Here is a 26,001-nt window from a genome sequence, read left to right as displayed (position 1 = left end):
TCCTTGTTGCCAATCACTGTTACTTTTTTTTTAAAAACTTGTCTCATTCGACTTACTTGTTTTTAATTTGAGTGACTTGCTGTTTCAAATGGACACTGCTGGAACTTCGATGAAGGTCTAGTGTTCAAGATGTCTCCACTGAACAACATGACCAATGGCAACATCCTGCAGACAGTTCACAAAACGAATGCTTTTACTTCCTTTTTCTTCTTCTTCTTCTTCTTCTTCACTCAGATAGGTTCTGCTATGATGTGTGATTGGAACTTGTGATCTACATTTTGCTGGTGCGTTTTTGGGCCAATTGAGTGATCTGGCGCTCTGCTGTCTCCGAGAGAGTGCGGTGAGGTTGGTGCAGAGTGTGTGGCCAGGAAGCGCGGGCGCGGGGCACGAGCCCATGCTTCTCTGTGATTGAGGTACTGAGCAGGGAAGACTGAGTGAAGTGCAGGTGGGTGTTCGGTGCCTTCAGCCTGTACTTCACCAGTCTTCCTTTCCCTCTCGCTAGCTGCCGTTGGAGGAAAGTGCCAGAGACTTGTGTTTCACGTTGCAAGGATTGATTGGCAAGGCTCGTAGCTGAGGACTCATTTTGGAAAACTTTGAGGCTCATGTTGCATGCATTTCTGGATTCTGGTTACTCTCTTTTGCTGTTTTTGAGTGGTTTGATCGGTGCGTACTGCGGCGCCTCAGCGAAGACTGGCTTTCTAGCTTGCAGTCAGCTAGCAGCAATGAACTGCACTAAACTGAATACTCCTGGACCCCTGGTTTGAGGTTGATATTCTGTGTGTTGTTCGCTTGCTTTTTGCCGTTTGTACAGCTTGTTCTTTTTCCGCGCATTGGGTGTTAGACATTTTCTTTGAACAGGTTCCATGGTTTCTTTGTTTCATGGCTGTCTGCAGGAAGACGAATCTCAGAGTTGTATTCTGTATACGTTATTTGATAATAAATGTAGTTTGAATATCTGAAAGTTTGAATCTTTAATAGAAGAGCTGTAAATGTAAGACTTACACTTCATTCTTGGCCTTCAAAGAATCTTTTGGACAATTATCATCTCCAAATCCACCAATTTTAACCTGAAACCTTGACAATTTCTTCCCCCTCCCAACCCCAGAGATGCTGCATGACCCACTGAGTTCTTCTAGCAGATTGTTTGTTGCTCCAGGTTCCAGCTTCGGCTGTCTATTGCACAATTTAAGGAGGTTCTGCTTGTCATCGAACAACATTCTGCTGGTCTATTGTTCAAAGTATCCTGGCTGGTTGCATCATGGATTGGTACAGCAGATAGAACATGCAGAAATGTAAGAAGCTGTACATTCGGCCCCAATATATCATCAGCATGTCCCTCCCAACCATTGAATGGACCTACACGATGCACTGCCTCAAAAAGGCAACATCAATCACAAATGATTCCCACCATCTTAGACATGTCATCTTCTTGTATCTACCATTAGGCAATAGATACAGAAACCTGAAGTCCGTCAGTTTCAAAAACATCTACTTCCCTTCAACCATTCAGTTCTTGAACCAACGTACACCACTCTAATCACTACCTCAAGAAAGCCACACTATGACCACTCTGACCCTAATGGACTTTCTTTTCACTCTCATTGTGTTTTTCTCTTGTATAATTTCACATAATCTATGTTTGATTTATGTCTTCCTTATGAATGTTGCGTATCAGCTGCTATGAGCTTGTGATTCTGCTGCAAGTAAATTTTATTTATTTAGACATACAGCGCGGAATAGGCCCTCCCAGTTCTCCGAGCTGCCCTGCCCTGCCCAGCAACTCCTGACAACCTTGATTTAATCCTAACCTAATCACAGGACAATTTACAATGACCAATTAACCTATCTGGCATGCCTTTGGACTGTGGGAGGACACGGGAAGACTCAGAGAAAACCCACGCGTTCCACGGGAAGGACATAGAGATACCCCTTACCGAGGATAGCAGAATTGAAAATTGAAGGGAAGATGCCCCGAACTGTAAACGCATTGCACTATCCGCCATGTCACCTTGGCACCTGTACCTGTGCAGATATGAACTTTCACACATGACAATAGACTTGACTTTGGACCTCCACTTTGGGCCTGCTTCTCAGCTGTTGAATTGGTTTGAATGTGGATGCTGATTTCAGACCTGCAGAGAGCTGCTCCACAGGTGGTAAGATGCCTAACTCAACTGCCTCCTCAGGTCATTGTAAACACCCGTCTGCAAAATATAGTTCTTCTCCTCGGCTACTCCAACAGTATCACTCAAACCTGTGACCTCTTCCACTTAGATGAACAAAGGCAGTGGGAGCACCACTTCCAGCAGGTTCCCTTTCATGTCACATGACACAGGGGAATTGTCCCGGTGTCCTGTCTATACTCATCTCCTATTTAACAGCAATAAGTCGGAGATTGCTGTATTCCTGTTTGACGGGATCTTCTAATGTGTCAATTTCTTTCTGTGCTTCTAGCCAGTCAGCAGATAATGTAAAAGCACTTTGTTAGCAGTAGAATATTTTGGGATGTCCGGACAGCTTGGATGGCGTTGCCTGAATGAAAGCCAATACCTGATATTCCTGATTTAGGGTTTTCAGTTCGTTCAACTCTGTCGAGTTGTCCAGAGGGTTAATGACACACCTGCAAAGTGACCTGTGGAGAAACAAAACGTAGATTCTGATCAAATATGCAGAATACTGGGAAAATATTCCACTTTTGGAAAACTACCTCTTCACTCAATGAACATGCCTGGCTCCCATATCCTTTTATGTCCATGACTGGTAAACTTGCTTATCTCAATACAGAAGGAAGCAATTCAGCCCAATAGGTCCATGCTAGCTCACATCAGAGCAATCCCATCCCCACTATTCTTACTTGTTTGGAGCTCTGCAACAATTTCCTTTCTCATACGCCCATGAACCCTCTTTGGTTTCTTTCTTTACTTCCTAAAGGGGTAATTTGCAGTGACCAACTAATCTCCCAGTGGATTTTTGAGTCATAGATTAACACAACAAGGAAACAGGCCATTTGTCTCCTCACGTTCACTCCAACCAGTGGACACCCACCTGTATTAATCCCATCTTCCTGCACTTAGCCTTCAATGCTTAGATGATTCAAGTGTTCATTTAGACACATCTTAAACGCTGCCAGTGACTCTGCTTCCAGCACTCTCATGACAGTGTACGTCAGATACTCACCACTCTCTGCATGGAAAAGTTCCCCATCAGGTCCCTTCCAAAATCTCTTACCGCTTCCCTAAATCTATGTCCTCTGGAAATGGGAAAGGTTTTCTGTGGTCTACCCTATCTATAACCCTCATGTGTTTATATGTCGCAATCACATCCCCTCTAAACCTCCTCTACTCCAGGGAAAACAGACCTAAATACCACAGTCTCTGCTCACAACTGAAGTTTACTTATTGAGATAGAGCGTGGAGTTGGCCCTTCTGGCCCCTGGAGCCACACCGCCCAGCAATCCTCTGATTCAATCTTAGCCTAACCATAGGACAATTTACAATGACCAATTAACCTACCAACCGGTCCGTCTTTGGATTGTGGGAGGAAACCAGAGCACGTGGAGGAAATACCTGCGGTCACGGGGAGAGCATACAATCTCTTTCCAGGAAGTGGTGGGAATTGAACCCGAGTCATCTGTACTGTAAAGCGTTGTGCTAACCATTACGTTACTCTGACACCCACATTTGACAACATGCTGGTGACCTCTTCTGCACTCTCATTTTTCCCATAGCGTGGGGCCCAGAACTTTACCCAGTACTCAAGTTGAGATCCAGCCAATATTTCATCAAGTTGGAGCATAACCTCCCTGTTCTTGTGTTCAATGAGTACAAAAGCCAACCCACTGTCAATAAGATCAAGGAATTGATTATAGACTTCAGGAGAGGGAAACCAGAGGTCTTTGAGCCAGTACTCATCAGAGGATCAGAGGTAGAGAGGGTCAGTAACGATAAATTCCTGGATGCCACAATCTCAGAGGATGTGTCCTGGACCCATCATATAAATATAATTGCAAAGAAAGCACGGCAGTACTTCTACTTCCTCAGGGGTCTGCGGAGATGCCATCAAAAACCTTGGCAAACTTCTATAGATGTGCGGTGGAAAGCGTGCTGACTGGCTGCATTACGGCTGGTTTGGGAACACCAATGCCTTTGAGTGGAAAATCCTCAAAAGGTAGCGGATTTGGCCCAGTACATCACGGGTAAAACCCTCCCAACCATTGAGCACATCTACATGAAATGTTGCTGTAGGAAAGCAGCATCCACCATCAAAGATCCTCACCACCCAGGCCATGCTCTCTTCTTGCTGTTACCATCAGCTAGAAGGTACAGGTGCCTCAGGACTCGCACCACCAGGTTCAAGACCAGTTACTACCCCTCAGCCGTCAGGGTCTTGAACAAACGAGGATAACTACACACTTTCTCTTTCTGGTGTTTTCACAACTCACTTTATGGTTTCTTTATCTGGTTATTTCATGCTCAAGTTACTTAATACTATTTATTTATATTTAATTTGCACAGTTGGCTGTTTATTGATCCTGCTTGCAGTTACCTCTCTGCAGAGTTGCTAAGTATACCCGCAGGAAGGAGAATCTCAGGGCTGTATGAGGTGATAATAATTTTTCCTTTGAACTTTGAAGCCGGTATCTTAATGGCATTAACTACTGGCACAGCCACTTGCAAGGATCAAAGTGGGAAGTCGGAACCTGGACCACTCAGGGGAAATATGCATGGTCACGGGCAGAACGTGCAAGCTCCACACAGACAGCACTAGAGGCCTTGACCTTGGAGCTGTGATGCAGAAGGTCCACCAGCTGTGTCGCTTTGTCACCTAAAGGTCTTCGGTTAACCCATAGTGGCCTTACATAAACAATATGGCCATTGTTCTCTGGGAGAGTTAAAAAAAGTATTCTCTATCAAACAATAAGTGAGCGTATACACTTAGCTCCTACCACGACGATTTCCAAAAAAAGCGCATTCGTCAGACACGCAAAGATACAACTTTGTACAATGCAATTAAATTGAATACAAACTTTAAGAGGAACAGTGGACATTTCATTCGTGTGTCAGTGACAAGCTCCCGTAATGGAACAATGTTGAGAATTGTCACCAAGTTCACAAGGGCCCTTGGGACCTGCAAACAAAATAAAGTACAATATTGGATTAATCTGGTATTTGCTAGCTAGTTAATTGTAAGCATGCAAGAGAAGTCATTCCTGCCTGTGGCCATCAAACTTTACAACTCCTCCCTTGGAGGGTCAGACACCCTGAGCCAATAGGCTGGTCCTGGACTTATTTCCTGGCATAATTTACATATTACTATTTAACTATTTATGGTTCTATTACTATTTAATTATTTATGGTTTTATTACTATTTAATTATTTATGGTGCAACTGTAACGAAAACCAATTTCTCCTGGGATCAATAAAGTATGACTATGACTGTGACTTTGACTATGACTAAATTGCTCCTGGCTCAGGAGCTGATCAGGGGATGATGCAAACTGTCTTGGGAATTTCCTGGTACGTTTCATTCTGTCTGCATAGTGAGCAAATATTCTGTTTGTACTGTATGTGAGAATGCAGTTTATTCTGATGCCCAACATACAGAGACAGGAGGAAGTAATTGGTTCCAGTCTATGAAGTGGCATGTGAATACTGCTGACTGGCACGTTCCAAGGTGTGACAGCAAGTGCTGAGCGATGCGCTGAAGCCAGATGCAAATCCCCACAGAATTCTGCACAATAGCCTCCAAAATGCTTCACTGCAACAATATGTGGTGTGATGCATTGTAAGAGAATGCATTGGACTGAGAGTGTAACGAATATAGAGAAAGACATGTACTGATTGTATCTGCAATATATATTGTAAATGAAGTATATTTTTGAAATTTAATGAAACTCAGTGGGATTCATGTCTTTGAAATAGTTCAACGTTCCTTAATACCTCTAATGAAACAAAAGCATCAATTTCAGGATTTAAAATTAACATTAACCTAAATTAACATTTGGTTCATGTCTGGTGTACATGCTACTAAAACCTTTGTGTCGGCGGCACATACTGTTGAACTGATTGGCTTCAGATCAACTGTGTATTTTGTGAAGTCATTCTAGTTCTAGACGGGTGTACATACTGTTGAAATATCTGGGTTCTGGACAGCTGTACATTCTGCTAAAATATACCTGGTTGTGCGGAGGCAAATTCTGTTCAGATGTTTACGTTTGGGTGGGATCTATATCAGAACATAGAACACACCAGGCAGCACATTCCAGGCATCCATCACTCTCTGAATAAAAAAACTTATCCCTCCCATGCCCATTGAACCTACCCCCTCTCATGTTTAATGCAAGCCCTCTTGTACCAGGCATTTTTACCCTGGGAAAAAGATACTCCCTGTCTACTCTGTCTATGCTCCTCATAATCTTATGAATCTCTATCAGATCTCTGCTCAGCCTCCAGTGCACCAGGAAAGACAACCCAAGTTTGTCCAGCCTCTCATGATAGCACATGCCCTCTAAACCAGGTAGCATCCTGGTAAACCTCTTCCCCAAAGCCTCAACATCCTTCCTATAGTGGATTGACCAGAAATGTATGCGTTATTCCAGATGTGGCCTAACCAGAGTTCCATAAAGTTGCAACATAACCACTTGGTTTTTGAACTCAATGCCTCAACTAATAAAATCAAGCATTCAATAAGCCTTCTTAACCACCCTATCGACCTGTGTAGCCACTTTCAAGGAGCTATGAACTTGAGCTCCAAGATCTCTCTGCTCGGCAACACTGCTAAGAGTCTTGCCCCTAACAGTGTACTCTCCTTGCATTTGTCCTACCAAGACACCACACCTCACGTTTATTGGGTTGAACTCTATCTGCCAATTTTCCATCTATATTTGCATTTGCCAGTCTTCTACAATATCCACAACTCCACCAATTTTGGTATCATCTGCAAACTTACTGACACACCCATCTACATTTTCAAACGGGTCATCTATATACATCACGACCAACAGAGATCCCATTACACATCCCTGCAGAACACCACTATTTACAGACCTCTGGCTCAAATAAGTCCCTTTGACCAATGCTCTGTCTTCTATGTGCAAGCCAGTTCTGAATCCAAGCAGCCAATTTCCCGTGGACCCCATGCATTCTAATCTTTCAGTCTGGGATGGGTTTTATGATTATAAACATGCTGACTCCAGTCCAATAGCAGGTTTTGCAGATGAATCGATAAACGTTGATTTTCTAAAACATCTTTGCATATTAAATAGAAGGACGTGATACCCTTACCTCCCTGTGAAGTGTATCCAGTACTTCCCGTATGTTCTTGACAAAGTTATCTGGAGAAAATTTGGTCTACGTTTTGAAAATGAAGGGATAATTATTAATCATAATTATCACAGTTTTTAGTACCATTGTAAAATATGGTCTCAAAGTACATCAACCAATAATTCTAAAGTACAGTGAGTGTTGTTTGGAGACTTACAGTGGTGCTAGAAAGTTTGTGAACCCTGTAGAATTTTCTCTATTTCTGCGTAAGTATGACCTAAAATGTGATCAGAACTTCACAAAAATCCTAAACCTAGAAAAAGAGAACCCAATTAACTCAAGAACATTATACGTGTTCATTTACTTACTGAGAAAAAGTGATCCAATATTACATGTATTTGTTGGAAAAAGCATGTGAGCCTTTGCTTTCAGTAACTGGTATGACCCTCTTGTACATCAATAACTTCAACCAGACATTTCTGGTAACTGCTGATCAGTCCTGCACATCGGCTTGGGGGAATTTTAGGCCATTCCTCCTTACAAAACTGCTTCAACTCTGGGACATTGGCAGTCTTCCTTGCATGAAATGCTTGCTTCGGGTCCTTTCACAACATTTCTATAGGATTAAGTTCAGGACTTTAACTCAGCCATTCCAAAACACAAATTTTCTTCTTTTTATACCATTCTATTGTTGACTTACTCTTTTCTTTCGGATCATTGTCTTGTTCCATTATACAACTTCTATCAGCTCCAGGCATGCAGCGACCCTAGCTTTCTCCTGCAAAATGTCTTGATGCAATTTTGAATTCCTTGTTCCCTCAATGATTGCGAGCTGTCCAGGCCCAGAAGTAGCAAAGTGGCCCCAAACCATGATGCTCTGTCCACCCCACCCGACCAGGGATGCGGTTCCTTGTGTCCTCGTCTACCACCCCTCCAGCCTCCGCATCCAGCACATAATTCTCTGTAACTTCTGCCACCTCCAATGGGATCCCACCACCAAGCACATTTTTCCCTCACCCACACTTTCTGCTTTCCGCAGGGATTGCTCCCTACATAACTCCCTTGTCCATTCATCCCTCCCCACTGATCTCCCTCCTGGCACTTACCCTCGTAAGCAGAACAAGTTCTACACCTGCCCCTACATTTCCTTCCTCACTACCTTTCAGGGTCCCTAACAGTCAATCTAGGTGAGATGACACTTCACTTGTGAGTCTATTGGGGTCATCTACTGTCTCTGGTGCTCCTGGTGTGGCCTCCACTTTGTCAGTGAGACCCGACATAGACTGGGAGACCGCCTCGCTGAGCAACTATGCTCTGTCTGCCGGAAGAAGCAGGATCTCTTAGTGGCCACCCATTTAAATTCTGCTTCCCATTCCCATTCCGACATGTCAATCCATGGCTTCCTCTACTGTCGCGATGAGGCCACACTCAGGTTGGAGAAGCAACACCTCATATTCCATTTGGGTATCTCCAACCTGATGGCATGAATTTTGATTTCTCAAACTTTCGGAAATGGACCCTCCTTCACCACTCCCCATTCCCTTTTCCCTCTCTCGCCTTATCTCCCTGCCAAGCCCATCATCTTCCTCTGGTGCTCCTCCCCCTTTTATTTTATCCATGGCCTACTGTCCCCTCCGGTTAGATTTTCCCCTCTCCAGCCCGGTATTGCTTTCACCAATCAACTTCCCAGCTCTTTACTTCACCCCTACACCCCATCCCCAACCTTCTCGGTTTCACCTATCACCTTGTGTTTCTCCTTCCCTTCCTTCACCTTCTAACTCTGACTCCTCATCTTTATTTCTCCAGTCCTGCTGAGGGGTCTTGGCCTGAGACATTGACTGTACTCTTTTCCATAGATGCTGCTGGTCTGCTGAGTTCTGCCAGCAGTTCGTGTGTGATGCTCCTTCCACCATGACTCACAACAGGGATGAGGTTTTGGTGTTGGTGTTGGTGTGCCGTGCCCTTTTTTCTCCAAACACTGCAATGTGCATTTCTGCCAAAAACCTTTGTCTCATCTGTCCACAGAACATTGTCCCAGAAGCATTGCAGAACATCAAGGTGGTCTTTTGCAAACTTGAGACATGTAGCAATTTTTTTTACAGAGTAGTGTTTTCTTCCGTGGTGTCCCTCCATGAACACCATACTTATTCAGTGTTTTTTCTTATAGTGGACACAAGGACAGAGATTTTAGCAAGTTCTAGAGAGATCTGCAGGGATTTTGCTGTTACCCTTGGGTTCTTTTCCACCTGCTTCAGCATTGCACATTGTGCTCTTGGTGTGATCTTTGCAGGAAGCCCAAACCGAGGGAGAATAGCAACAATACTGATTTTCCTACATTTGTAGACAATTTCTCTTACTTTGGACTGATGAACACTCAAGCCTTTAGAAATGCTTTTGAAGCCTTTTCCAGCTTCATGTATCTCTACAATTCTTCTGCTAAGGTCCTCTGAAAGTTGTTTTGATTGGTGCATGGTGCACATAAAAAAATCTTTCTTGAGAAGAGCAGGCTCTGTTAGTAACCTGACTTTGTGGGTCTTTTTTATGGGGCAAGGCGTCTCTACAACCTATACCTCCAATCTCATCTCATTGATTGGAACATTCGACTCCAAATAGCTTTTGAGGAAGGCTTTACCCCAGAGGTTCACATACTACTTCCAACAAATACATGTAATATTGGATCATTTTTCTCAATAAATAAATGAAGTTTTTTGTGTTATTTATTTAACTGGGTTCTCTTTATTTAGCTTTAGGACTTGCAGGAAGGTCTGATCACATTTTAGGTCATACTTATCCGGAAACAGAGAAAATTCGACAGGGTTCACAAACTTTCTCGCACCAGTGTAGGTGATGCTCTATGCACAAGTTCATTGTAAACAAGAACAAAACTTGATAAACAGGAGCAGGAGAATAGTTGTATCTCCTTGAGCCAGCTCCTCTACTCATTCATTGACCACAGCAGCACTTTCCTGCGCCAGAACATAAAAAAAATTGGACTGCCTCACCATTCAATTTGTTCACAGAGGATCTGTCCCAGACCTCCTCTCCCCTTCTGTACCAGTTCCCCATTTCTTTTCATTCTCTGATCTTTCAAGAAGTGATCTATCTCCTCTTTAGGTATCTTCAATGAACTAACTTCTATCACCCTCTGCGATTAGGAATTCTAGAGATTCACCTCCTTGTGTGAATTGTTCTTGTGCACCTCAATTGTAAGTGAGCCTCTCCTTACTCTTGACCTGTGACTGAGTATCTTCTTCACAGGTGGAAACATCTCGACATCCGCCCGAGGGATTTCATTTGTTTCAGTTGCAAGTTACAAGTTCAACTTTATTGACATCTGACTGTACATATATACAACGAACCAAAACAACGTTCCTCCAGACCACGGTGCATTCACAAAACATATCACGCACACACAACACAGAAACAAAAATATCACCATAAATAAGTTAATAAAATATAATTGAAGGTGCATGTAGTGCACAGAGCAGCTCAGTAAACCGAGTGAAAAGACCTTAGTGGTGCCAGGGTATTCATTAGTCTCACAGCCTGAGGGAAGAAGCTGTTATCCAGTCTGACAGAACAGAATGGAGGGCCGAGGTTATGGCATCATTAGTAAACTGGAAAGGGTCCAAGGTAGCTGGAGGGTGGGATTTTTTACGACCCATTATCAGCCACTCAAAGCATTTCCTGACTGTAGAGGTCAGTGCCACTGGGCAGTAGTCATTTAGTCCAGTTACCATTGCTTTCTTGGGCACTGGAATGATGGTGGCTGCCTTGAAGCCTGCAGGATAGTGGTCTGTTTCAAAAGAGATACTTAAGCTGTCCGTGAAGACCTCTGTTAGCCGGACCGCACAGCACCTGACCAGATATGTTGTCTGGACCCCCCAGCTCTGTGTGGGCTCACTCTGGCTAGGATCCTCCTCCCCTCGGCTGCTTCCAGAGAAAGTGCCTGTTCCTCAGGAAGAGAGGGGACTTTCTTCAGACTCATTTCATTTATAGTGTCAAATCATGCACAAAAGGCATGCAACCTGTCAGGAAGGGAGCGGTTGCCATTGACGCACATGGCGGACATAATCAGAATTGGTTTGTATGTCTTCAAAGTTCAAAATCCAAAGTAAATTTGTTATCAAAGTACGAGGGATGATTGATAAGTTTGTGGCCTAAAGTAGAAGGAGAGGAGGAGAAACTTCAAACTTTCTGCATTTTCACTCAAAGAGTTGAACTGCACGTGCGTGTAACAAGAGCTGTATAACTCATCTCCTTCTACCTTAGGCCATGAACTTATCAGTCACCCCTGCTGTGGACCACTTCTACAAAGAAGGGATCCGTATGCTCCACGACCGCTGGACTAAGTGTGTAAATGTAGGAGGGGACTATGTTGAAAAATAAATGTGCTAGGACCGGTTTTCAATAATTGACTCCTTCTACCTTAGGCCACGAACTTATGAATCACCCCTTGAATCTGTGTGTCACCATAAACAACCCTGAGATTCATTTTCTTGTGGGCATACACAGTAAATACAAGAAACACGTGAAAGACTGCACCTAACAGGATGGACAAACAACCAATGTGCAAAAGACTGTGCAAATATAAAAGAAAATAATAATAATAAATAAGCGATAGATATCGAGAACATGAGATGAAGAGTCCATGAAAGTCATTTTATAGGTTGTGGGAACAGTTCAGTGATGGGGCAAGTGAAGTTGAGTGAAGTTACCCCTTTTGGTTCAACAGCCTGCTGGCTGATGGATAATAACTTCCTGAAACTGGTGGTGTGGGACCTGTGGCTCCTTTACCTTCTTCCTGATGGCAGCAGCGAGAAGAGAGCATGGCCTGTGTGGTGAGGGTCCTTGATGAGGGATGCTGTTTTTGTTTGTGACAGCACTCTGCGTAGGTGTGCTCAGTGGTGGTGATGGCCTTACTTGTGATAGACTGGGCCACTGCTTCATGTAGGCCTCCCCATTCAAGATCATTGGTGTTTCCATACCAGGCCGTGATACAACTGGTCAATATACTCTCCATTACACATCTATAATAGTTTGTCAAAGTTTTCGATGTCGTGCCGAATCTTCGCAAACTTCTAAGGAAGTAGAGGCACTGCTGTGGCTTTCTTCATAATGGCACTTACATGCTGGGCCCAGGACAGATCCTCTGAAATGATAACACCGAGGAATATAAAGTTGCTGACTCTCTCCACCTCTGATCTCTGGATGAGGACTGGCTCATGGACCTCTGGTTTCCTGCTCCTGAGGTCATTAGTCAGCTCCTTTGTCTTGCTGACATTGAGTGAGATGTTGTCTCGCCACCACTCAGCCAGATTTTCAATCACTTTCCTAAATGCTGACTTATCAATCCCTTTAATTCGGCCAATGATAGTGGCATCACCAGCAAACTTAAGTGTAGCATTGGAGCTGTGCTTATCCTCATAATCATATGTAGAAAGTGAGTAGAGCAGGGGGCTAAGCACAGAGCTTGTGGTGCATCTATGCTGATGGAGCTTGCAGAGGAGATGTTTTTGCCAATCCGAACTGACTGAGGTCTGTGAGTAAGAAAATTGAGGATCCAGTTGAACAAGGAGGTACTGAGGCCAAGGTCTTGAAGCTTATTGATTAGTTTTGAGAGGATGATAGTATTGAGTGCCGAGCTATAATCAATGAGGAACATCTTGATGTAGACAGTTTTGCTGTCCAAACGTTCCAGGGTTGAGTGAAGAGCCAGTGAAATAGCATCTGCTGTCGACCTGTTGTGATGGTAGGCAAATTGAGGTGGATCCAAGTTGCTTCTCAGACAGGAGTTGATACATTTCATTGCTAACCTCTCAAAGCACTTCATCACAGTGGATATAAATGCTACTGGACGATAGTTAATGAGGCCAAAAGAGAGAGAGGAGAGGAGGATTCCAAGCCATACAGAGATGCTGGGGAGTAGAACTCTCTCTGCCCAGCATCTTGTCAGCAAATGTACAGTTGTTGGGAAACAAATTGAGGACCTAAGGGAAAGATTGATACATTGGAAAGAACTGAGGAATTGCTGTGTTCTGTGTTTCACGGAGACATGGCTCACTCTGGAAATGGTGAATACGTTGGTAAGACCTGACTCTTTGTGGTGCTTGGACACAGCAGCCTTACTGGACACTTGTTCCCCTGACCTGGAACAACTAATGATTAAGTGCCGACCATTCTACTCACCAAGACAATTCTCCTCTATGATCCTGACTGTAGTGTACATATCGCCAAAGACTGATGTTAATCAGACATTCAAGATATTGAACGCTGCCATCAGTAAACTAGAAACAGCCTACCCTGATGCCTTTCAAATCATTGTCAGGCATATCATTCAGGTTTGTTTAAATAAATCTCTGCCTAATTAACATCAGCATGTAACTTGCAGCACCAGGGTTCACAACACACTTGCCCACTGCTAGACTACGATTAGGAATGCCTACTGTTCCATGTGTAGTCCACATTTCGGGAAATCTGATCACTTGGCTGTCCTCCTACCTGCAAACAGACAGAGACTAAAGAGCGAGGCTTCAGAGATAAGGAGAACAAAGCTGTGGTCGCAGGAGGCGGAGGAGCAGGTATGGGATGGCTTCGATTCGGTGGACAGGGCCATGGTCAATGACTCCTCTCTGGATCGGAATGAAAACACCACGGTTGTCACAGACATTATAAAAACAGTCGTAGATGAGTGTGTCCCTACAAAATCATTCCGAGTCTTCTCCAACCAGAAGCCTTTGATGAGCCATGAGATCCACAATCTGCTGAGGGCCAGATCAGCGGTAGTCAGATCCGGCCACCAAGTAAGATACAAGAGCTCCAGGTACGATCTCCAGAAAGCCATCTCACATGTGAGGTGGTAATTCCAGACCAAACGAATCCCTGAAGGATGCTCGACAGCTGTGACAGAGCTTGAATGCTATCACATTCTACAAAGTGGAACCAAGCGACATAGGTGACAACATGATTGTTCCCAGATGAGCTGAATGCCTCCTGTGCTCACCTTGACCAACAAAGAATGGAGTACAGGTGTCCCCTGCTTTTTGAATGTTCACTTTACGGCACCTCGCTGCTACAAAAGACCTACATTAGTTACCTATTTTCGCTAACAGAAGGTGTTTTCACTGTTACGAAAAAACGCAGCGTGTGAAAAAAACGCAGCGCATGAAAAAAAGGCAGCGCGTGCCCCGAGCAGCCAAGCTTCTCCCCCAGAATGGCATTCTAGCCGGCATTGCTTAAGCACGTACCTGCAAGCATCTGTGCTTTATGTCCATTTATTTTGAGCACCCGTTAGCAAGATGAGTTCTAAGGTATCGGAAAAGCCTAAAAGAGCTCGTAAGGGTGTTACGCTTAGCATAAAACTAGACATAATTAAGCGTTTTGATCGTGGTGAATGAAGTAAGGACAAAGTGAGTTTGGCTTGTGAAAGTTGACGAAGATGATATTGAAGAGGTTTTGGCATCCCATGACCAAGAACTGATAGATGAAGAGCTGATGCAATTGGAAGAGGAAAGTATAACAATTGAAACCGAATGCAGTAGCGAACGGACCGAAAGTGAAGTCGTCCAGGAACTGAACGTGAAGCAACTGTGTGAGATTTTCGCTGCAATGATTGCAGAAAAGTACGACTTTAATTTTGAAAGGGTACATAGGTTTAGGGCATATTTGCAGGATGGTTTGAGTGCTTACAAAGAACTGTATGACAGAAAAATGCGCGAGGCTAAGCAGTCAAGCATACTGTCATTTTTCAAGCCTTCCACATCATCCACAGCAGACGGCGAACCTTGACCTTCGACATCAAGACATGCAGACATAGAAGAAGATGATGCAAACATGAGGAAATCTGCAGATGCTGGAATTTCAAGCAACACACATAAAAGTTGCTGGTGAACGCAGCAGGCCAGGCAGCATCTTTAGGAAGAGGTACAATCGACGTTTCAGGCCGAGACCCTTTGTCAGGACTAACTGAAAGAAGAGCTAGTAAGAGATTTGAAAGAGGAAGGGGGAGGGGGAGATCCAAAATGATAGGAGAAGACAGGAGGGGGAGGGATGGTGCCAAGAGCTGGACAGTTGATTGGCAAAAGCGATATGAGGGGACCATGGGACAGGAGGCCTAGGGAGAAAGAAAGGGGGAAGGGGGAAGCCCAGAGGATGGGCAAGGGATATAGTGAGAGGGACAGAGGGAGAAAAAGGAGAGTGAGAGAAAGAATGTGTGTATATAAATAAATAAATAACAGATGGGGTACAAGGGGGAGGTGGGGCATTAGCGGAAGTTTGAGAAGTCAATGTTCATGCCATCAGGTTGGAGGCTACCCAGACAGAATATAAGGTGTTGTTCCTCCAACCTGAGATGACTTGACTGCCCTGATGGAAACAGACGACAATGAGATGACACCCCAGTGTCCCACCACCCCAACCTCCGACAACTCAGCCTAACACACCATCATCAGTGTGTTCGCTGTCTTCCTGATTCCAGTAAGTGATACTACACTGTACATACATTATTTCTATTTTATATAGGCTGTGCATTTTTATGCATTATTTGGTATGATTTGGCGGCTTCATAGCTTAAAGGTTACTGGAGACAGTGTTTCTACTGAGAGCGCTTGTGTGAGATTTTCGCTACGGAGAACAGTGCGGCAATGATTGTGGAAAAGCATTTCTACTTTATGTAGGCTATGTATTTATCATATCATTCCTGCTATTACTATATGTTACTGTTATTTTAGGTTTTATGTGTTATTTGGCATGATTTGGTAGGTTATTTTTTGGGTCTGCGAATGCTTGCAAATTTTTCCCATATAAATAAATGGTAATTACTTCTTCACTTTATGACATTGCGGCTTACGAATGGTTTTGTAGGAACACTCTACCTTCGGATGGCAGGGGAAACCTGTAATCTTCACGAATCCCAACAACCCCCATTGACCTCGTAATTTCAGTTCCTGAGGCCAATGTAAGAGCATCCTTCAGAAGGGTGAACGCACAGAAAGCATCTGGCCCAGATTTGGTTCCTTGTCAGGTACTAAATACCTGTGCCAATCATCTGGCTGGAGTGTTTACTGATTGCTTCGACTGTCGGAGCTACAACCTGCTTCAAGCAGGCTTTAATTATACCAGTGCCTAAGGAGAACATGGTAATCTGCCTTGCTGTATACCCTACGTGTCCCTAGTGTCAGAAAGGTATCTGTGAATTTTCCATGCATGGGAGGGCATGGCTCTTGCTGATGTTAGAGTCGTCCTGACCCTGACCTGTAGGCAGTGTCCTGATCCCTCAGCAGTGCACGAACCTCTGCAGTCAGCCATGGTTTCTGATTTGCCCTGGCAGTGTAGTGCTTGATACAGAATCCTGAGTGCATTTTGCTATGAAGCTGTCACCGATCCTGCATATCCATCAATATGAACGTGGTGATCATAGTTAGCTACCTCCCTGAGTATGCTCCAGTCTGTGCTTTCAAAGCAGTCTTGCAGCACTGAGGTGGCACCTTCTAGCCAGGTCCTGGTCTCCCTGTAAACTGATTTGACTCATTTAACCAGTTGTCTATATGCAGGGATTAGCAAAATGGATATGTGGTCTGAGTATCCAAGGTGGCAGCCTTGTAGGTTCCATAAACATTGGTGTAGACCAGGTCTAATATATTCTCTCCTCTGGTTGCAAAGTTGACATGTTGGTAGAAACTTGGCAAGATTGGTTTAAATTTGGTATGATTGAAGACATCAACACCAGACACCAGATACCCTCGGGATGGATGACTCCGAGGTCGCAGACGGCAACATAGAGCTTCTGCCCAACAGGAGGTGGGGCAGAAGAGAGACTATCCGAAGCAACTGGGGTCTTTAGTTATGCTGGCTGCTTTACCAAGGCAGCAAAAAGTATAGAAAAAGTCCAAAGATAAGGCAGAATTTTTTTCCCCTCAAAAAATTGTGAAGTCTTTGGGACACTTCCTTGAAGATTAATGGAAGAAAAGTCTTTAAATATTTTGAAAGCTGAAGAAGGCAGATACTTGATAACGAAGCTGTTGAGAGGTCACCAGGGTTAGGTGGGAGTGACAGAGGGATACTGCACCAAAACAGTCTCTTTGTCCCATTGAGGTCATGTCATCCAGCAACCACTCATTCACAGTGACCCTGCAGTAATCCCGCTTTTTTATTCTCCCCACATTCCTCTCTAGTTTCTACACTCACTTACAGACCTGTGACATTAACAATGGCCAATTACCCTTCCGAACTGCACGCCTTTGGGATGCGGAAGGCAACCTGAACGCCTGGAGGAATCACAAAGAGAACATGCAAACTTCACGCAGACGTTGCCCGAGGTCAGGACTAAACTCTGATTTCTGGCACTGTGAGACAGCGGCTCTGCTAACCGCGTCACTGTGAACAAAGTTACAGTCACTTCCGCCATGATGACCTGTGCTGTATCGCCAACTAAAAGTAAAAATAAATGGAAGGACACTCCCACACTTTCCTCACTTATATAACATCACTTACAGTGTCCAGGCAATAGTCACAGAGATCATTCCCTCCAATAAACAGGGTAATCATCTTCCAATCTTCCTGAAAGTTGATTCTCTGTTGAAACATAATCAGAGGGAAATTAGAACAGTGCCCCACAGCCCAACAAGTTTGTGGTTTGCGTCCCCTACTGTCCCAGCACCACGCTGGTCTCTGAAGATTCTAGGTCCCACCCAGTGCCTGGCTTTCCACCCATTCCTCCTATAGCCTGCTCGTGGATCCTATAACCAGCTCCGCAGATCTACTCCAGAATGACCAGGGATTCAATGTCACAGTTATTAGGCACCCATGAGAAAAATCAACCAGAAAAAAAAAATATTAATCTTAATTGTTTATTTTTAAGATGCAAATGAGAACACTGGATCTAGGAAAGGTGATGAGATACAGCTGATCATTTGCTAATTGGGAGTCTTCCAGGATAGCCTATGTCAGCAGTGGGCTGGTGATGATATCCAACCAGAGATGGCATCCCATCTATCCATTAAACCGTCGGCATGCCTGTTCCTTACCGTCTAATTGTGTTACTGCATCTGTGACCCTCTGCAGAGCTAGATCATTATCTTACAAACTAGCCTGGGAATTTCCACTGTCCACACTCTTCCCACTGCCCTCTTGAACTTCAGCGGTCCCTGTGTCATCTTGATAAAGCTGAGGTGATTCCAATTTTAAGTCATCAGCTAAGAACAAATTTCCCTGAATCAGTTGAGTTCTCCTGGTTATCATTACTGACATGATCTACTTTCATGAATTTGTTTGAATTTATATTCGCAAATTTCAATGAGGGGATTTAAACAGAGCTCACTGAATAATTGGTTCAGAGTTTTGAATTGCTAGCTCAGGAATATTACTGCTCTGCTCTCTGATCTCTTTAATCTGCTGCCACCTATTAATGGATGGTGATTAATAGGCACAATCTGAGGAATATTAAAGATGAAGGAATTTATTACCGAATTATTTTTCATCAGCTGCAACAGTTTCCTGACCTGTTCCATCAACTCCCTAGGAAATGAGTAGGAATAAAAGACATGGTTAGGAAGCTCCAATTTAAATAGGACCTGCTGAGGTTAAATACATTGGGAATTAGATTTTTAAAGCAGATTTCCTTCCCGATTCAATTTATTTCTTAGTACCAGCTTCACAAACATCTGTGCTCTCAGTGGAAAATAATTACCAGCATTGTGCATATTGGTAAACTATTCCTCATCCAGCTTATGAGGACGCATCAGCAACCTCCATCACCAGGAGATATGTGGTCATAAGAATTTAATCACGGGAGATCAGTGTGGAGTCAATGGAGATCCTTCACCTTACCAAGCTCATCCCCATCCAAAGACCACTGGCAATTTTCCCACCTCTCCCCAGTTCCTTCTGGACAGCAAACAATTATTAGCCAATCCCGAGACAAAGTGTTGAGTGGAACTTCTCCAGGTTGTGCTTCAATGGGCAGGGTAGTTCTCCCATCTTCTCGTCCAATATTCATTGCTCAGTCAACATCACCAGAATGGTCTATCTGGGTCATTATTGCACTGCACATTGTGGAGGTTCACTGTGTGTAAACCAGGTGTGTCAGGACCAAACAGCCCATGTAATAAATCGGGGGTGTACAAACCAGACACAGTATGTAATAACCTGGGAGTGTAAGGTCCAGGTGCCCCATGTTTAAACACCTGCGTGTTTGAAAATAGGACACCCCATTTAATAACAAGACAATGACCTGATCACATAACCAGATAAGAATCCAGAGGGAAAATATTTACCCAGAAACAGCTCCTGCAACAGCCTGGTTCAAGAAAGATTGTGGGGTGTCTTGACGACCAGTACCAGTGGAATATCCAACCAAAGAAGGGTTAAACTCTCGGAGAATGTCTGAATAGAAAATCCAATTAAGGAGGCAGTCAGCGGACTCTCAATACCAGTCAGCCAAGGTCAATAAAACATTGTCAGTGACATCAGCACCTGACACAAATATTACCAGTATGTTGTAAAGTTAGTAGAAACTTGAGGGGCAACCTTTTGTTTATACGGAGGGTACTACACTTGTAGAAAGAAATGCCAGAGGAAGTGGCTGAGGCAGATGCAATAACAACTTTTAAAAAGCCGGTTGGGCAGGTACATGGATCAGAAAGCTTTAGAGGGATATGGCCCATAGGCGGGCAAAAGGAGTAGCTGAGATGGCTGGCATGGACCAGATGGGCCAAAGGGCTTGCTTCTGCACCGTATGGATCTATGACTCTGTAAGGCATGGTGACTTGGATAGTGCTGCACTTGGCCACGTGGCGGAGGAGCACTGTCAGATTGACCTGTAGATAAACCAATTATCAGTATGTTTATGGGGAAAAAGATGGAAGGTATCATGCTCAGATTCAGGAGTTCCAAATGTCCTGATAATTGAATAATGCCACTTATGTTGAATGGATGAGGTCGTCAAAGGTTACAAGTTATCCTCCTTATATAGCAGCCTGGAGAGAAGAGTGAAGAGGTCTAAGCACCATACGGACTTCCCGTGGGATGGCAACTATTCCTCAAAAACACATAGTGGGAAACTGTTCAGTTCACAGCGATAAGGTTGCCCCGCCAGTCGCAGCTGCCAGATTGCAGTGCGTAGACAAGCCTTGCATTCATGGCAGCTCCGAGACTGGGTTCTGAGCTATCACTGACGAGCTTACCGAAATATATGAGAGGATTGGCCTGCACCCAGCGTCCACCTGACAAAAGGTCCTTTACCAACCTGCCTCTGCTGCACTACACTGCTCTCGGACAATAAGGGCTCATGGGAAGACTCCTAAACTAATGCCTGCTTTGCACATTTTCATTCCACTGTATAATTTATGTCTAATTTATTTTCTGCATATTGTCTGTATCTACGTGCTGCTGCAAGTAAGTTTTTCCATTGTACCTGTACCTCACTCCTACTTGAGCCAATGATGACAATCTTGACCTGATACCTCCCACAGCACACCTTCCACTCTTCCAGGAGGGTGATGGTGGATAATGTAATTGCATCATGGAGTTCTACTCTCCTATTCCTGGACTTCTGCAGACCTTTCCGTTCAATGGAAATCTCAGGCCAGGGAGTAATTCAGAAGACCTAGGATAGATTCATCCCAAAGAAGTAGTATTCTAAAGGGATGGTGAGGCATACGTGGCTGACGAGGGAAGTCAAAATCAGCATAAACGCAAAACAGACGGTATATAATATAGCCAAAAAAAGTGGGAAATTAGAGGATTAGGAAGCTTTTTAAAAAAATAACAGAAAGCAACAAAAAAGTCACAAGGGGAAAAGAAGATAAAATATGGTTAGCCAGTCAATAATAACAGAGGATGCCAATTTTTTTCAGATTATATAAAGAGTTAAAGAGAGGTGAGAGTGGATAACAGGCCACTGGAAATGATGCTGTGGAGGTAGTAATGGGGGACAAAGAAATAAGAGAGGAACTAAATAAGTATTTTGTTTCAGCCTTCAAGATGGAAGACACTCGCAGAATTCCAAAAATGCGAGAGTGTCAGTGAGCAGAAGCGAGTCCAGTTGCTATTACTAAGGAGAAGGTGCTTGGGAAACTGAAAGGTCTGAAAGTAGATAAATCACCTGGACCAGATGGACCACACCCCAGGTTCTGAATGAGGTAGCTGAAGGGATTGTGGAGTCATTAGTAGTGATTTTTCAAGAATCACTAGATTCTGAAATGATTCCAAAGGATTGGAAAATTGCAAATGCCACTCCACTCTGTAAGAAAGGAAGAATACAAAAGATAGAGGCTAGCCTATATATTATAGCAACCTCCTTGCACTCAACATCAGTAAGAGCGAGGAATTGATTGTGGACTTCAGGAAGGGAAAGTTGAGGGAATGCACATCAGTTCTCAATGAGGGATCAGAAGTGGAAAGACAGCAGTTTCAAGTTCCTGGGTGTCAACATCTCTGAGGATCTATCCTGGCCCAACATATTATTGAAATTACAAAGACAGCAGCTATATTTCATTTGGACTTTTGGTCGAATCGGTATCACACCAAAGATATTCACGAATTTCTCCAGATGTACTGTGGAGAGCATTCTAACTGATTGCATCCCAGCATGGTATGGAGCAGCCTCTGCACAGGATTGGAAAAAGCTGCAGGAAGTTCTAAGCTCCATCATGAGCACTAGCCTCCCCAGCATCCAGGACACCTTCAAAAAGCAATGTCTCAGAAAGGTGACATATTATTAAGGACCTCCATCACCCAGGACATACCCTCTTCTCATTGCTACCATCAGGGAGGAGGTACAGGAACCTGAAGACACATGCTCAATATTTCAAGAACAGTTTCTTCCCCTCTGCCATCAGATTTCTGAATGGACAATGAACCCTTGAACACTACTTGGGTGCTTTTTTCCCCTCCCTTTTTACATTACTTAATTTAATTTTTTAATGTATAATTCTTATTGTAATTTATATTGTAATAGTAATTTATTGTAAATGCTATTTTAGTATTACACCGGATATGTTCATCACAATACACAATATTTTATTGCAAAGGGGTGCTGCCACAAAGCAACAAATTTCATGATCTAGGCCAATGATATTAAAGCTGATTCTGATCCTGATTCTATTCTGATTCAGTTAACCTGACTTTAGTGGTTGGTGAGATGTTGGAATTCATTATTAAGGATAATATTTTGGGGTACTTGGAGATACATATAAAACAGGCCACAATCAACATAGCTTCCTTAAGGGGAAATCTTAGATTTTCAGAAGGCCTTTGCCAAGGTGCCACACATGAGGCTGCTAAACAAGGTAAGAGCTCATGGTATTACAGGAAAGATGCTGACATGAGTAGAGGTCTGGCTGACTGGCAGGAGGCAAAGAGTAGGATTGAAGGGGCCTTGTTTGGTTGGCTGCCGGTGACTAGTGGTGTTCCACAGTGATCAGTGTTGGGACTGCTTCTTTTCACAATATATGTCAATGTTTTGATGACAGAAATGATTGCTTTGTGGCCAAAGTTGCGAATGGTAGCACTGGCAAATAGTGTTGAGGAAGCGGGGAGTCTGCAGAAGGACTTGGTCAGATTAGGAGAGGAGGCAAAGAAGGAGCAGATGTGATGGGGAGTGTATGGCAATGTAATTTTGTAGGAATAAAGGTATAGACTATTTTTTAAATAGTCATAGTCATACTTTATTGATCCCGGGGGAAACTGGTTTTCGTTACAGTTGCACCATCAATACTAAATAGTAATAGTAATATTACTATTAGTAAATAGTAAATAGTAATAGTCATACAAATAATAAATAGTAATAGAATAGTAATAGAAAATAGTAATAAATAGTTAAATAGTAATATGTAAGTTATGCCAGTAAATTATGAAATAAGTCCAGGACTAGCCTATCGGTTCAGGGTGTCTGACCCTCCAAGGGAGGAGTTGTAAGGTTTGATGGCCACAGGCAGGAATGACTTCCTATGACGCTCTGTGCTGCATCTCGGAGGAATGAGTCTCTGGCTGAATGTACTCCTGTGCCCAACCAGTACATTATGTAGTGGATGGGAGACATTGTCCAAGATGGCATGCAACGTAGACAGCATCCTCTTTTCAGACACCACCGTGAGAGAGTCCAGTTCCATCCCCACAACATCACTGGCCTTACGGATGAGTTTGTTGATTCTGTTGGTGTCTGCCACCCTCAGCCTGCTGCCCCAGCACACAACAGCAAACATGATCGCACTGGCCACCACAGACTCGTAGAACATCCTCAGCATCGTCCGGCAGATGTTAAAGGACCTCAGTTCTCTCAGGAAATAGAGACGGCTCTGACCCTTCTTGTAGACGGCCTCAGTGTTCTTAGACCAGTCCAGTTTATTGTCAATTCGTATCCCCAGGTATTTGTAATCCTCCACCATGTCCACACTGACCCCCCGGATGGAAACAGGGGTCACCGGTACCTTAGCTCTCCTCAGGTCTACCACCAGCTCCTTAGTCTTTTTCACATTAAGCTGCAGATAATTCTGCTCACACCATGTAAACAGGGAGAAAACTCAAAAATCAGAGGTGCAAAGGGACCTGGGTGTCCTCCTGCAGGATTTCCTGAAGGTTAACTTGGTGATTGAGATGGTGGTGAAGAAGGCAAATGTAATGTTAGTATTAATTTTGAAAGGACTAGAATATAAAAACCAGGATGTAATGCTGAGGCTTTATAAGATGTTAGTCAGGCCACACTTGGAGTATTGTGAGCAGTTTTGAGCCCCTTATCAAAGAAAGGTTGTGCTGGCACTGGTGAGGGACCAGAGGAGATTCACAAGATTGATCCTGTGAATAAAGAGTTAATCTATGAGGAGTGTCTGATTGCTCTGGGCCTATATTAGTTGAAGTTTAAAAGAATGAGTGGGAGATCTCTGAAACTTATGGAATATTGAAAAGCCTCGATAGAGTACGATGTGGAGAGGATATTTCCCCAGAGTGGGGGAGTCTGGAACCAGAGGGCACAGCCTCGGAAAAGAAAGGTATCTCTTCACAACAACAATGAAGAGGAATTTCTTTGGCCAGAGGGTGGTGAATCTGTGGAATTCATTGGACAGTTGTGGAGACCAAGTCATTGGATATATTTAATGCAGAATGGGGTTGAGAGGGATAATAAATCATTAAGGCTGGAATGGCAAAGCAGCCTTGACGAGCCAAATGGCCTAATTCTGCTCCAATGTCTTAAGACCATAAGATATAGGAGCAGAAGTAGGTCATTCAGCCCATCGAGGGCCTTATGGTCCTATGGTATAACTATTGGTCAGTATCCTGGTTAATAAGGCCATGAATGAGTAAATTGGGTAGAAAGTGCTTCACTTACTTGTCAGAGTGGTGATGGTTGTTATATTATTGTCTCCTCCGATGCTGTGTAACAAAAAAGAAAGAAGATGTTTTTCATTATTTCCAGATACAATAAAATTCAAGTCTTAGTGGAGGAAAATAGCTTGAATCCCTTGGACATTGGGGTGAAAAAAGTCACGTGTTCTGCCTTCCTGCTGGTTGTACACTGAGACCTACCGGTATAGTAATGAGCCTTATTCCTTGCACGTGAACGTAAGTATTTCCTTGCCATTATTTATATCCCTCCATGGCCCCAAGCCCCCTGTTTCTCCACAACCATCGGAGATCCCTTTAGTTCCGGCACTGACAGTACCATTGACAGTTGTGCTAAGTCGGGAGTTTCCTTCCTTATTCTGTCTTCTCTCTTCCTAATCGTGTTCCGTCTAACAATGGCATCTCAGTTGACAACAGTTCCACCTCTGAGGCACAAGGTGGCAGAACTAAGTCCCATCAGGAGGCACGATCGGGACAGACTGTCAGCATTGTTCGCGGTGCGACCCTTCAGATGAGGTGCTGAACCAAAGTTGGGCTAAAGGCAGGTAAATTATACTAGCTTGGCTGACATGGATGAATTCTGCTAAAGGGTATTCTACCCTGCCAGATAAATCTGTGAATCCATGCCTCCTTTAAATACACATGGGGGATCCTGTGGTACTACACTGAAGAAGAATGGAAGAATTCTCTAAAGTTCCCTGGCCCATGTCTATGGTCATCCAACTGCACCAAGGTGAGTAACTGGCAACGATCACATAGTTGATTAGATCTTGCTGTGCAGTTTTTCACTACATTAGACATATTGCACTGGCTGCTCAGAGGTCTGTGGAGCCCTGGGAAGCGGAAAGGTACAAAAGAAACCATAAGGACCCTTGCTCTAATGCTAATTCTTTGGCTTTAGTGTGTCTCTTGGGAAGTGCTTTGGGTGGGTTTAAAAGTAATTGGCAGTGGTGGGACAAACACACCTGAAGCTCCAATAAACAGAAAATTCAGCTTCAAGAATCCTAATAACACTCAGGGATCTGGCTTCAGATCAACAGCGTGATTCATGCGATTTAATAGTGAATGCATGGCATCCACAGTAAAATCAGAGCTTTTCATTGTCCGGATCGGGGTCCCTTTAAATTTAGCTTGTTTATGTTACGATCCAGACCGTTGATTCCCTGTTTTCCCGTGTCCCTCGACTTTGGTGATTAGAGGCAATTAACACTCGGCTGAACCGGTAGTTTATAGTCTCCGGCTTTCAGCCGTTCGGGGCGGGAGCGTCTGCAAAGTCATCAAAGGCACGGTGTGCCGATGTCATCTGGCCGGAGCAAGCCTAGTCTCTGCCGAAGCGAGTGCCGGTAATTAGCCTCTCCTCACTGGAGCAACCCTGTCCAGTTACCTCGCCAAAGCGAGCTTG

General features: G+C 43.9%; 1 protein-coding gene across 2 annotated transcripts in view; it reads right to left on the bottom strand.

The window, feature by feature from the left end:
* The window catches only part of plb1 (phospholipase B1), a 195,944-nt gene that overhangs the window by 90,925 nt on the left and 79,018 nt on the right, over positions 1 to 26,001 (bottom strand). Inside the window, exons 20-26 of one of the 2 annotated variants that reach the window (XM_063040678.1) lie at positions 24,586 to 24,629; positions 19,535 to 19,643; positions 18,725 to 18,776; positions 17,754 to 17,834; positions 7,284 to 7,349; positions 5,027 to 5,127; positions 2,551 to 2,632 (exon numbers count right to left, since the gene is read on the bottom strand). In XM_063040678.1, coding sequence (XP_062896748.1) covers positions 2,551 to 2,632; positions 5,027 to 5,127; positions 7,284 to 7,349; positions 17,754 to 17,834; positions 18,725 to 18,776; positions 19,535 to 19,643; positions 24,586 to 24,629 — 535 coding nt within the window. The remainder of the gene's footprint in view (positions 1 to 2,550; positions 2,633 to 5,026; positions 5,128 to 7,283; positions 7,350 to 17,753; positions 17,835 to 18,724; positions 18,777 to 19,534; positions 19,644 to 24,585; positions 24,630 to 26,001) is intronic. The other variant, XM_063040679.1, reaches the window with a different exon arrangement.

Source organism: Mobula hypostoma, chromosome 2 (assembly GCF_963921235.1).
Source record: "Mobula hypostoma chromosome 2, sMobHyp1.1, whole genome shotgun sequence".
Classification (NCBI taxonomy): Eukaryota; Metazoa; Chordata; class Chondrichthyes; order Myliobatiformes; family Myliobatidae; genus Mobula; species Mobula hypostoma.
Note: the sequence above shows the minus strand (reverse complement) of the source record. Positions and strands in the feature narration are given on the sequence as shown.